Raw genomic sequence first — 12,140 nt, forward strand, 5'->3', positions numbered from 1 at the left:
GGGGTCATCCTGCTGTGGCGGTGCCGCAGGTCACCGCTTTATCTCCGGCTCACTCGGTACATTAAATCAAGCGCTCCTCCTGGTTGTCAACAGTTAGCCGGTGAGCGTGCGGAGCGGCCGAATGGCGGCCTGTTTCACGGAACAAATCAAACCGTGTCGTAAATCGCTGTAACCCACCGAGACTCGACCCTCTGCGGTCAGAAGAACAGCCGAACTACCAAACAAACAATGGCCCATCTAACCCAAAACCCCGCTGATAAAGAGAGGTGAGTTCTTATGAGAGCTAGCATGTTAGCCTAGCTAAACTAAAGCTGCTTAGCCCTTCGCTCACGCAATGTAAAACTCCCATAGAAGAATTTTGAATTTAAGGACAACTCGGGTGTCCGTAAACGTAACTTGCGTATTAATCTTTACTGTATGAAACGTAACGACCTCGAAGATTCATTCTTCAATTCGGCCTATCGATATAATTCAGGTTTTAGTTTTTAATCAACAAAAATCGACTTTTTTGGTCAACACGGTTCATTACTACAGCCCTCGATGGTGTAGTGAAATGAGGGGTTGTGGGAGCAGCTAACAGTCGGCTAAACCGAGTTAAAATGTTTAGCTTAATAAAACTCATTCACCATTACACCACTTCAGATTTATCGTTTCCAAATAGTTAGAAACAAAGTCAAGTTTTACGAAATTGTGACAGAAACGGTGGCTAATGTTAAAATGTGGTAGTTTTTACATGAAGTTTGGTGTGTCACTCTTATCTGTGCGACATGCTAGCATTGGAGCCCTCTAGCATGACGTGTATTAAAAAAAAGGTCCTTCAACCTGAGTTTTTGGGCGTCAAACACTGATCCTACCGACGTTATTTGTGTTTTTTTTTATGGCCGAAGACCATAGAGGACAATCATATTCACAGTGTAAAAAGTGTTAATTCTGATATTTTACAGATTAACTGTTTGTTGATGAGAATCAGTTAACCATTAATTCTGGGCAGCTTACAGTAAAGACTATTAACAGCAACAATGATAACTATTCATATAGCACCTTTCAATACAGTTCCAAAGTTTTCCACAAATAAAACAAAATATTAAATAATACACCTTCCCCTATATCAGAAGAAACACAGCAACAAAAGAGACAGATAAAAATAAAAAAATCCAGAAAAGCGAGTCTATAGAAATGTATTTTTAATAACAATTTGAAGAAATCAACGAGGTTGCAACATGAATTTCATCAGATAAATTATTACAAGTTTTGGGGAACAGGCAGCAGAAGTACAGGCACCTTTTCAATCACGTTTTTCTATTTTGTCATGTTAGCAAGATGGTGTTCACCGTGCTCCGCTCTTTCTGTGCAGTGGACATATCCATGTGCAATTATTACTTGAATTGTATATAGTTTTTATTGTGTAGCTGCTGTTTATTTATCTCCCTTCTTTTTCTATTTATCTATTTTTTAAACCCTGAAGCGGCATTGAAGGGGAAAGGGCAAAGCAAGAATTTCAATTAGCAGATTAATTGCTTGGTCTGTACTGAAAAATGCTCATCATAGTTTTCTCAAGCACATGTTGAAGTATTTATGTGCCTATTTTGTCAAACTAACAGCCCAAAACCCAAATATCTTCATGTGCTAGTGTAGGAGACAAGAAAAATCTGCATATATTTACATTTATAAAAGTGGAACTGGTGATTTGTTCACATTTCCTTTTTGAAAATAAACATTAGCATTTAGTTGATTATCAGAATTTTTGCCCGTTTATTTTCTGTCTACTTCATTGCCTCATTATTTCCATAAAAAATAGTTTTCTGGTGACATGTCAGCATTCGGAAAACAATTTTTCATCGTCTGTAAGCTGCTGTCGTTTTGGGTTACATGGATCTCAAGAGACTATAAGGCTAAAAATAGATATTAAAAGGTGGAGGAACATCATGATTCAGTATTGTTTCTTTCTCCTCTTTGTCTTCCGGCTGAGAGCAACGACTCATTACAGAAACTGACAAAAGCACAGAAATCTTTTAGCCTGAAATAATGACACGTTTACGTCCTGATCTGATCAACACTGTTTGATATCCTCAGGATGACGGCTTTAAAAAGCACCATTTAATTTGTTATCTTGACGTCCTGTGATTAGTCTGTTTACAGAAAACTGTGCGCTGTGTGTGTTTCAGGTTCATCTGCGTCTATCCAGTCTACATAAACAGTAAGAAGACGCTGGCTGAAGGACGAAGGATCCCCACAGAAAAGGTGAAGCTTCCTACTTTCCACCGTTTTCGTGATGTTTCACTGTTTTTTGGCCGATTTTTCTGCCCTCCAGGAAGCTGCTGGTTGTTACTTTGCACTGACCGTTTGGTGCGTTCAAGGACGCTCTGCCATGACGATACTAGAGCTGCACGATTCTGGTCAAAATCACATCATGATTTTTAAGGACACAAATTCTTGATTTAAGAATATTTGTACAGAATAATCAAAATGATCATTACCATCCTGAAAAGCTGAGTTTATGAATGTCCAACTAAGTATTGGGTCTACTTTTTGAAATTTCTGTGTTCAAATGTAGCCTACGGCCCAAAACACTCAAGGCTCAAAGGAAACAACTTTCCCAACCATTACTAAACCATTTTTACACCCCCAAAGTCCAGCAGGTGAAGCTGCTCCAGTCCTGCAGACTCAGACTGTTCATGGTTAGTGTGCAGCATTTGAGCAGGTAGCACAACAGCTGTGAGGAGACACTGAGGAGAGTTTGTCCCTAGTTTTTCTGTCTGTTTTCCTGCCTTTTTGTGCCGTTTCAGGCGGTCGTATTTTGCTCGTTTACATTCGGTTGCAAAGTAGAATCAACTGCCATCGTCACTTTTAACATTTTACAGTACAACCGCAGCATTTTTCTCATTTATTTGTCCTTCCTCACGGCCGCTTGTCCTCCTCAATTCTGACACACTTTTATTGCCTCGAGGAGGCTTTTTCTTTCACCTTCTGCACTCCTGTGCGTCTCTCAAATATTAGTATTACTGACACCGATGTCCTGTCCTGCCTTATGCAGTTTGCCACAGGAAATAATGAATACTTGTCAAATTAGGTGTGTTCGTTTTGATGCAGTGGATCTCCCTGTTAATGCGATCGTCATTGGCCTGAATCATGGGCATATTTCAGTTAACTGTGCCGCCCAGGATGCAAACGGTGAAGCACAAATATGGTGTAACAGGGTTCGTACTGGTGCTGGAAACCTTTGAAAATGCCAGAATTCTTATGTGGTGTTTTCAAGGTTTGAAAAGTGCTTGAAATTCTAATTACAGTAATGTAGAAAACTGCTATCTGACTGACTAGTTTGCCTCAGAGAGATTGTAAGTGATCTATGCATATGTTATTTACCACAGCCATAAGGGGCTGGAAAAGCTGAAGAATGCACCTTGAATTTGACTTTGGAAAAAGTGCAGGAAGCCGACATTGTAGTAACCAAACCAATGAGGATGTAAACGGTTGATGTTGTGTCTGCAGGCTGTGGAGAATCCGTCCTGCGCTGAGATCAGAGACGTCCTGACAGCTGCTGGGCTCACCGTCTACGTGGAGGTAAAAACTTTATCGGCACTCGAGGAAGTTGACGACAAATATCACACATGACGACATAACTAACTGTGTGTTTTTTTTCAGAACAAAATGCACCCCAGGGAGTGGAACAGGGACGTCCAGTTCAGGGGAAGAGTCAGAGTTCAGGTGAAGCAGGCTGACGGCAGCTTGTGTCAGGAGAAGTTCTCCTCACGTAAGTCTCACACACACACAGTCTTATCCTCAGATAACAATGTTTTATTTCTATTTATTTTACTTTATTGTATTTTTATTCATCCAGGTAAACATTTTATGTCTTATTTTATTTTAATTTATTTAATTTTACTTTATTTTTACTCCTTAGCTAAAGATTCCCTTTTATTCCCTCAAGAAAAGCTATTTTATTTTACTTTTTGTTTTTATTCCTTAGGTAAATATGTTTTATTCTTAATTTAGTTTTATTCACTCAAGGAAAGATATTTTAATGTAATTTTAGTTTTATTCTCCTCAGGTAAAGATGTTTTAATTTATTTTATTTCATTTTTATTTCCTCAGGGAAAGGTGTTTGAATTTTCATTTAAATGCTTTTTATTCCCACAGGCAAAGAGGTGATGTTTTACGTTGCAGAGATGATTCCTAAACTAAAGACTCGGACCCAGAAGAGCGGAGGAGGAGACACCAGCTCTCAGCAGGGAGAGGGAGGAAAGAAGAGCAAGAAGAAGAAGAAATAGAAACATGACCCTTTTTTTTTTTTTTCTTTTTTAAACTGAATTTTTAAGTTTACAGTCACTGAGTGTCGGTCAGAATCGACCCCTGAACTTTTTCTTTGAAGGGTTTGTTGTCATTGTGACCTCAGAAACTCATTCAGCTGTAGGTTTCCAAACATTTAAATACATCCGTTTGCCCTTTTTAATTCTTTACTGAACGTTTCTACGACCTGCGGCCGACTGAAACAGACTCACAGCTCATCAGGTAGTTTCCAAACACACAAGCGGAAGCTGAGAAAGGAGCTTATTTCTATGTTATTTAAAATGTTCAAAGTGGAGAAGGTGTGAAGTGATGGAGGAAGATGTGCAGCGTTGTTTCTGTTTAACACCCCGTCCCCTTTACTCCACATTCTGTTATCCTCACTTTGTCTCTTTCAATAATAAAGACTTCATTTTCTCACCTTTTTGTTAGTTTGATTTAGATTAAATCAAAGAAACACGTTGTCCGGAGCACACAAGGAGGAAAATATCCATAAATTAGAGTTAATTTTGATGTGTAATAACCATCGATCTGGAAGTTTATTCCTGTCCACACTGATCTGGACCCAAAGGTTCTGTCAAACGAGTCCAGGTTCAGCTGTGAGGTCACCTGAAGCTCAGGTGTTTAATGATGGACCTTTTTTACCGAAGACATTTTGCTTCGTTGCAGCAGGAAAAGCACAGCTGTAAATAATCAGATGGCTGAAGTCAATTTAGCTGCTTTAGTTTCAGGATGCTGGCTCTCTGTCACCTGTGCTTTTCCTTTCATGACATTTTTATGCAAATGTTTTTTTTTTTTTTACGTGTGTTTCACTAATTTGGTGAATCGCCAACATTTGAAATGGCATTAGGCCCTACGGTCATCACTTTGGACACTTTTTGACATTGGTTTGTCCAAATATTTAAATAATTTGTCGTAAAACAACATAAGATCTAACAGTAATAATCCACATTTTCATGAAATTAAGCCCTAATAATTTAAACATTTAAAAAGATGTGTGCTTTGGCTCTGATATAATGTGAAAAGTCAGTCAATGTTTTTTTTAAATATAATTTACACTAGTTTTATAACTTAAGTGTATCCTCAGTGTTATTGATTAGTTTCAGATTTGACACATCTTGGATGCATTTGATGTTTGACTTGTTGACGCTGTAACATTCTGACTATATGATGCAGGTGTATTTACCCTTTTTTTCAATTCTATTCAGGTTTTCTTTATTGGCATGAAAGAAACATATATTGCCAAAGCTGTATAGAATATTGTCAATAGACAGGCAATAATATGTAAATGCAACCATACAGTATAATCAAAAATATAATATGAGCTCAAATGCAACATTCAAATGTGTATATGTATTAATTATAGATAGAATATCATCCAAACATAATAATACGAATGTAAACGCTACATTTAAATATGTATTAATTATATTATACAGTATCACACTGTCCTCACTAGGAGGTTGATACGGAAGTTAGACCGGAAGTGACGTTGGCACGCCGGTTCCATAAATGCGGTTACCAGGCAACGGTGTTTTCAGCGTCTCCCCGGGTTTTCACCTTTTGATTGGAGACCCGGATGGCGGCCGTCCTGGTAGACCCGAGCCGGGCTCCGGTGGCCTTCGGCCGGCGGGCCGTGCCGCAGCTGTTCGAGGAGCTGCAGCAGCCGCAGGCCGGCAGGAGGCTGCGGGCTCTGGCTTCACTCTGCGACCTGATGCACGACCCGGAGCGGCTCTACCAGACCGTCACCGGGGGTAAGAACGGGCCGTCGGCCGGAGGGCCGGTGGTCGGACCGGAGAGATGGTTCCCCTTTTAAATAAAGATACACGATTCAGTACTTTTAAGTAAACTACTTAAGACTAACAACACTTTTACTAATAATAGTACATGAAGCTGGTAACATTTGTGTACTTCTACTACTGATACTTAAAATACTTGAAGCTGATAGAACTTTTACTATTAATTAATTAATTAATTAATTAATTACTAGTGATACTTTAACACCATGATACTTTGGTACTGATACTCTAAATAAATGAAGATGATACCATTGTACTGTTTTACTACTGATTTTCAGTTAGCTCAGTCTCCACTAGCATGTTTTATAGCATGCTAACATCTTCTTCTTCTTCGTCTTCTTCTTCTTCTTCTTCTTCTTCTCCTGCAGGTTTTCTGGAGCAGCTGGAGGTTTTGTTGAAGGACGATGATCCACCTGTCAGAGCGAAAACCTGCGAGCTGCTTCACGAGGTCACCGCCCACAACATCGGCAGGTGAACAGACTCACAAACACACCTGCTCACTGCAGTTTTCATCCAACAAACAGGAGGAACTGGTGCATTTAATGGGGGACTATTTTCAGCGGCGGATTAATTCACAAACCAATAGGTGACATCACCATGGCTACACCTACTTCTTTTATGACCAGGCTGTGATCTGTGCACAGTATTTATCAGTAGACATAGTCAGTGTTGGTTTGACACACGAGAGGAATGTAGAATATCACCAGACTGATTCCTCTGAATCAAGCCTCTCAAACTTGGAGGCATCGGCCAGACTGATAATTTCTCTAATAAATATACATGAAATTTCAACTACATACAATCTTAAACTGAGTTTTACTCCTCCATGTGTTGAGCTTGTGCTCCTGGAGAGTATGTGTCTACTTTTCTGGAGCCTGTCTGTGCACCAGGTCAACACTCATGCTCTGATGTTCACTCTTAAATGAGGAAATATACAAAAGAATTTGTGGGCCGGATTTGAGAAAAGAATCTAAATATGTGGTGGGCTTTAGGAAATCGTCTTGTGGGCCTGATCCTGATGAGCTGTTTGTTCCTGCTGTGCTCTATGACGCCACCAGCAGGCGGCAGTATGACGCCACAGTGACGTGTTCCTCAGGCAGGGCCAACAAAGTCTTAAAATGTCTTAAAAATCACATTTACTAATAAGAGAAAATATATTAAATAGTCTCGAGCACATCATGACTGTAATTGTAATGATTATCATCATTAAGGGTAAATAGATTATTTTCATATTAATGAATGTATTGCAACAAATTGTCTTTATAAATGTTATATATATAAAGTTCTGAATATTTTGCTGTACATATATCATATTTAATTTTTCACATTTGATGTTTATTTTCTTGCAAAATTGGCCTTAGATTCAATCAAACGTTGGATTAAAAAGTCTTAAATGCAGCTTGCTGTGACACAACAGTGCAGACGATGGCAGCCTAATAAACAGCGTGTTATTAGTTATAGTTATATGTATCTTGGTGTTTCTGCCGTGTCCTCCTGCAGACAGGCCCTGCTCTCCTCCTCCCTCCTCCCTCCTCTCTCTCAGCTGCTGGACGACTCCTCGGCCTCCTGCAGGAGGAACGTCCACCGGGTGCTGAACCGCCTCAGTCTGCTGCCCGCAGGTACCCATCACCTTAGATTTAATGCTTTAAGATGGAGATTAGGAGACTCAAGGCTTTTATTATGCTTTTATATTCCTCTTTTATCAGTTTTTTAACTATTATTATTATTATTATCATTATTATTATGTTATGATTCCGTTTGGTGACGGTAGATACTTTCGAATGCAGAGAAACATATCTGGAGAGAAACACAAGCTCTCAGGCGATGAGAAATAAAATACTTTATCACCGTTTGTCGTCCTGCAGGTGCAGACGCCCTCCTGACTCTGGTTCCTAAACTGATGCTGAAGCTCAGGGAGGAAGAGGAGGAGGAGGAGGAGGAGGAGGAGGAGGAGGAGGTGCAGGTGCTGCTCCTGTCCACCCTCAGCTCCTGCTCCAGGCTGGACGCCCTGCCGGCTCTGGCCTCTGACGGCGTCTCACTGCTGGGCCGCAAGCTCTCGCACCGCTCCACGAACATCCGCAGGGAGGCGGCAGCGGCCATGATGGCTCTCAGGTTAATAGAGCAAGGAAGCGTGCGGCGATGATACATATCTCACCGTGACACTTCAAATCCTTTCAGGGCTTAAAGTTGCTCTTGACTTCAGCAGATAAAGTCTGACAGTCTAACAGACAGTCTAAACTGACACTTCAGCTTCTTTCAGCATGTTCTAAAACTAATGTAACTAAAACTCAGATCTGATGACATTTACGCCTCCTCAAGTGTTTAGTCTTCAACTAGCTCCTTTTAATAGTTCACGTTAACCTCACTCAGTGCCTATAAAGTAAACCCACACCAACTTCTTTCAGTTATTACAGGTAAAAATTGAAACCTCATCACTAACCTCAGTGTTTACACTTCATACTTAAAGTATCTGCACACACTGAAAGCAGATTCAGTGGCTCTTAAGACTTCAGCGAGGAAAATGTAAAACACCTCAGACAGCAGAAGAAACGCCCCTCAGAGCTCAGCGATCTGCTGTAAATCAATCACGATATTGATATGGAAATTTTTCAGTATTTATTTGAGTCTCCATGTAATAAAACAGGTGAAAAGTCATATTCAAAACGTGTGCTGTTGTTCTGACTGCTCTCTGCCGGTCTCAGCGTTTCTGCGGACGGGAAGCGGCAGGTGTGCGAGGAGGCGGTACTTCCTGTCCTGGTCGACCTGCTGCAGGACGAAGACATAGAGGTTCGGGTCAACGCTGCAGGAGTCATCATGTACACTGTGATCATCACCTCAGGTACAGACACACACCTGGGTCTGTTTCAGGCTCACTTTAATATCTGCCTCATACAGTTTATGTTCTGACCAAAGAATTTACACTTACTAAGGTTTTTCTGGTGGACTACAGTACCCATGAGCCCCAGTTGCTGTTTCTATGTAGAAGAGGCTAGTGATCAAACCTGTCGCTATGGTTACTGAATTGATCCCAAACTGATCCTGAACCAGGGAGTGAACTGATTTAAACTGCTGACTGTAGCGAAACACACTGCAGGATGTGAAGCCCTTTGATTGGATGTTTTATTAGTGAAATGCACCCTGGGAGTTGTAGTTGACTTCTCTCTTTCAGTTTTTATGTTTACAGGTTTCTTGTACCTGTGAGTTGCTACCAAAGAACACAGTTGTGCTAGTCATGATTTAACCAGGAGAGTGTGACCTCTGTGTGAACGTTGGGCGCCCCATGTGACCTGACCATGTGACCTGACCATGTGACCTGACCATGTGACCGTGCCTCTTCTGCTGACTTATCAGGTTTTCACTACAGAAATGTGACAGAACTGACTGAATCTCGTCCTGCAGGTAAGCAGCAGTGTCTGGATCTGGACGTCATCCCCGTCCTCCTCAACCTGGTGTCCAAGGACAAGGAGGAGGAGGAGGCGGAGGAGGAGGAGGAGGAGGATGAGGATGAGGAGAGGAAGAGGAGGAGGAAGGCCCTCATCATGTACTCACTGCGGGCTCTGACCGCATTGGCTGAAGCTCCTGATGGCCGACGCCTCCTGCTGGAGCAGCTTCCCCTGCTGCAAAGGAGGAGCGAGGCTGCAGAGGAGGACCAGGACATCCGGCGGGCCGCTCAGACCGCCATCAGGGTCGTCACCTGGACCCCCTGAGACACCGATGACCTCTGACCTCCAGACCTGCTGGGTTAACCTGCGAATAAATAAAAAACAACCACGGTAATTATTAATAATTCATTATATGATGTAATAGATGAATTATATATGACATGATTATAGATTCATGTCCAACACTTTGGTTTATGACCAAATACCTGCAGAACTAAAGACATTCCCGTCGGCCACATTACACAACTTTAAGGAGGATTTATGTTTTTCCCTGTTCACACTTTTCTAAATCTGAAGGACTGTGTTTACTTACTAGAAGTAGATCACAGGAAAGGACAAATATTATTATATTATTAGAATAAGAAATCACACAAACTGGTACTGCTGGTGTGGCCAGCAGCTTATGGTTGTTAATTCAAAACGTATGGATGCATAACTGATATTAAAGTTTTTTTTTTTATTTTTTAAAAACATATTTTGGCTTTAAAATAACTGGAGGGTACAAAAAGTTTTGGAATTGGTCCTTTAGCTCAACTCAGCTGGCAGCCTCGAAACAGGCTGCAATGTAATCCTTTGGGGAAACTGTGTCCGATCAGAATATATAGACTAGAAGTGCTTGTTTCAGCCACTGACAGACTCAGATAGTCTAAGTGTGTGACTAGATTACGGAAAGGATCCCTACAGAGAGAGTTTAAGTTTTATCTTCACCTATGATAATACATCAGAATTTATTTGTTGATTATATTTAGTTTTATTGATCTGAATGTAACTAAAGCTGTCAGATACATACATCAATATTTTAAGTAGCAGGAAATGGAAGTACTTCAGTATAAATGTACTTAGTTACATTCCACCACTGGAGTTTTGTGCTGCACTTCATAGATGAGATCAAACCTGATGTAACATATCACAGCGTTTAGTTTGATGGATCTGGGCTCGGCACAGTGAGGTCTGACTGTCTAGTATCACAGAGGGCCCGCGGAGGCCTCTGAGTGACCCCAGCAGGGCCGCAGGCCACAGTTTGCGGTCCCTCTGAGTAGAATCACCATCAGCAGTGTGTCTGTCCTGAATAAAGTGGAGTTGTGCTGAATGGAGTTTCCTCTCTGACCTGCTGCTCTGAAAGCAGCTGCTCTTCAGTCAAATTAAGGCCATCAGCTCAGATGCGCGTGAACGGAGCTCCTTTATTGAAAACTATGTCTGAGTTTTTATTCCTGCTCCGGGGTGCTGACACGAAGAGGAAAAACACACCACAACATATTCTTTAATATCCGCGATGATACGATATCTGAGTCTCAGGACCGAGAGCGAGAGGATTTGTTTCCAATAATTTGAGGAATATTGACATTTTCCTCCAAAATACTGACTGTTATGTTGGTGTTTAAAGTTAAATCTTCTTCAGCTGTAAATACTGAAGCAAAAACCTGCCAAAAAGATGATTTTAATTAAGAATTATCTGATCAGACAGCAACATTTCATGCTGACTAAAGTGTAGATGGTTGCTGTTTGAATCGTCCGTCAGTTTCTAGATTTATTTCCACTTCTTTCTCTTATTTTCCCAAACGTCCTCCTGTAAAAACATCAGTGTCTGATTTAGAATCAAAACAAGAGAGCGTCTGAATAATAAAGAATGAAATAACTGGAATGAATTAATTAGAGGATATTACCACTTTTTAAAGGTGTGATCGGGGATCCGAATAGAAACCAACATTAAGTCCCAGCAGCAAAATTCAAATCCCGTGATTGGAAGCTGCGATCACTATTGATTGACAGGTTTTTGAGGAAGCAACAGTAGACGACGTCAAATAAGTCACAATTATGAGTTTATGAATTATGAGAACAGCAAAGACGAGGAAACTGAGTCTCTTTGTGGTTATTTTATGTCACATTGTCGTCACTTTATTTCTGATTTTGGTCAGTTTGTGTCTCATTGTGGTTGTTTTGCATTGCGTTGCATGATTAGTGATTTCATTGGCTTTCCAACAGAAACCAGAGGCGCCCCTGACCCCTCGATGGTCCTGGTCCTTTCACTTGTAGGTCCTTACACGCCTCCTGTGGTTTGAAATTTAACATTTTGAGTGTGTGTGACTGAAAAACTACAGTAATAACCCTGATTATTAAACAGCAGAACTGAAACATTAAGAATATTATAGAAATATTATTCCCAAGTCAAACTGATGTGGTCAAAACTTTACTGTAACTTATGATGTGGCATTTTTACACACACACACACACACACACACACAGTTATTGTCACTGACATGTTGCACTGTCATGTTTAAATCCCCCCACTGCTGCAAATGGACTGGTCCAGAGAGAGAGAGAGAGGTAGAGAGACATAGACAGGTAATGGGCTGAAACAGCAACAGCAGAGAGAGAGAGAGAGAGAGAGAGAGAG

General features: G+C 40.9%; 2 protein-coding genes across 2 annotated transcripts; both read left to right on the forward strand.

The window, feature by feature from the left end:
- The first annotated feature begins 77 nt into the window (after nucleotides 1-77).
- srp19 (signal recognition particle 19) lies at nucleotides 78-4,704 on the forward strand. Its single transcript, XM_070833762.1, has 5 exons — nucleotides 78-266; nucleotides 2,166-2,241; nucleotides 3,490-3,561; nucleotides 3,643-3,751; nucleotides 4,138-4,704. The coding sequence occupies exons 1-5, from the start codon at nucleotides 229-231 to the stop codon at nucleotides 4,266-4,268; spliced, it is 426 nt and encodes a 141-aa protein (XP_070689863.1). The 5' UTR covers nucleotides 78-228; the 3' UTR covers nucleotides 4,269-4,704.
- A 1,159-nt stretch (nucleotides 4,705-5,863) lies between these two features.
- rsph14 (radial spoke head 14 homolog) lies at nucleotides 5,864-11,827 on the forward strand. Its single transcript, XM_070834527.1, has 7 exons — nucleotides 5,864-6,038; nucleotides 6,452-6,554; nucleotides 7,584-7,702; nucleotides 7,949-8,195; nucleotides 8,786-8,922; nucleotides 9,483-9,856; nucleotides 11,729-11,827. Exons 1-6 carry the CDS (start codon nucleotides 5,864-5,866, stop codon nucleotides 9,788-9,790), a joined length of 1,089 nt encoding a protein of 362 aa, XP_070690628.1. The 3' UTR covers nucleotides 9,791-9,856; nucleotides 11,729-11,827.
- Nucleotides 11,828-12,140: the final 313 nt, after the last annotated feature.

Source organism: Pempheris klunzingeri, chromosome 7 (assembly GCF_042242105.1).
Source record: "Pempheris klunzingeri isolate RE-2024b chromosome 7, fPemKlu1.hap1, whole genome shotgun sequence".
NCBI classification, from domain to species: Eukaryota; Metazoa; Chordata; class Actinopteri; order Acropomatiformes; family Pempheridae; genus Pempheris; species Pempheris klunzingeri.

Coding starts and splice junctions, on each gene's coding strand:
- srp19 (XM_070833762.1), top strand. CDS start 229: ATGGCCCATCTAACCCAAAACCCCGCTGATAAAGAGAG. Junction 2,242..3,489: donor GAAGGATCCCCACAGAAAAG/GTGAAGCTTCCT, acceptor TTGTGTCTGCAG/GCTGTGGAGAATCCGTCCTG. Junction 3,752..4,137: donor TCAGGAGAAGTTCTCCTCAC/GTAAGTCTCACA, acceptor TTATTCCCACAG/GCAAAGAGGTGATGTTTTAC.
- rsph14 (XM_070834527.1), top strand. CDS start 5,864: ATGGCGGCCGTCCTGGTAGACCCGAGCCGGGCTCCGGTGGCCTTCGGC. Junction 8,196..8,785: donor GCGGCCATGATGGCTCTCAG/GTTAATAGAGCA, acceptor TGCCGGTCTCAG/CGTTTCTGCGGACGGGAAGC. Junction 8,923..9,482: donor CACTGTGATCATCACCTCAG/GTACAGACACAC, acceptor CTCGTCCTGCAG/GTAAGCAGCAGTGTCTGGAT.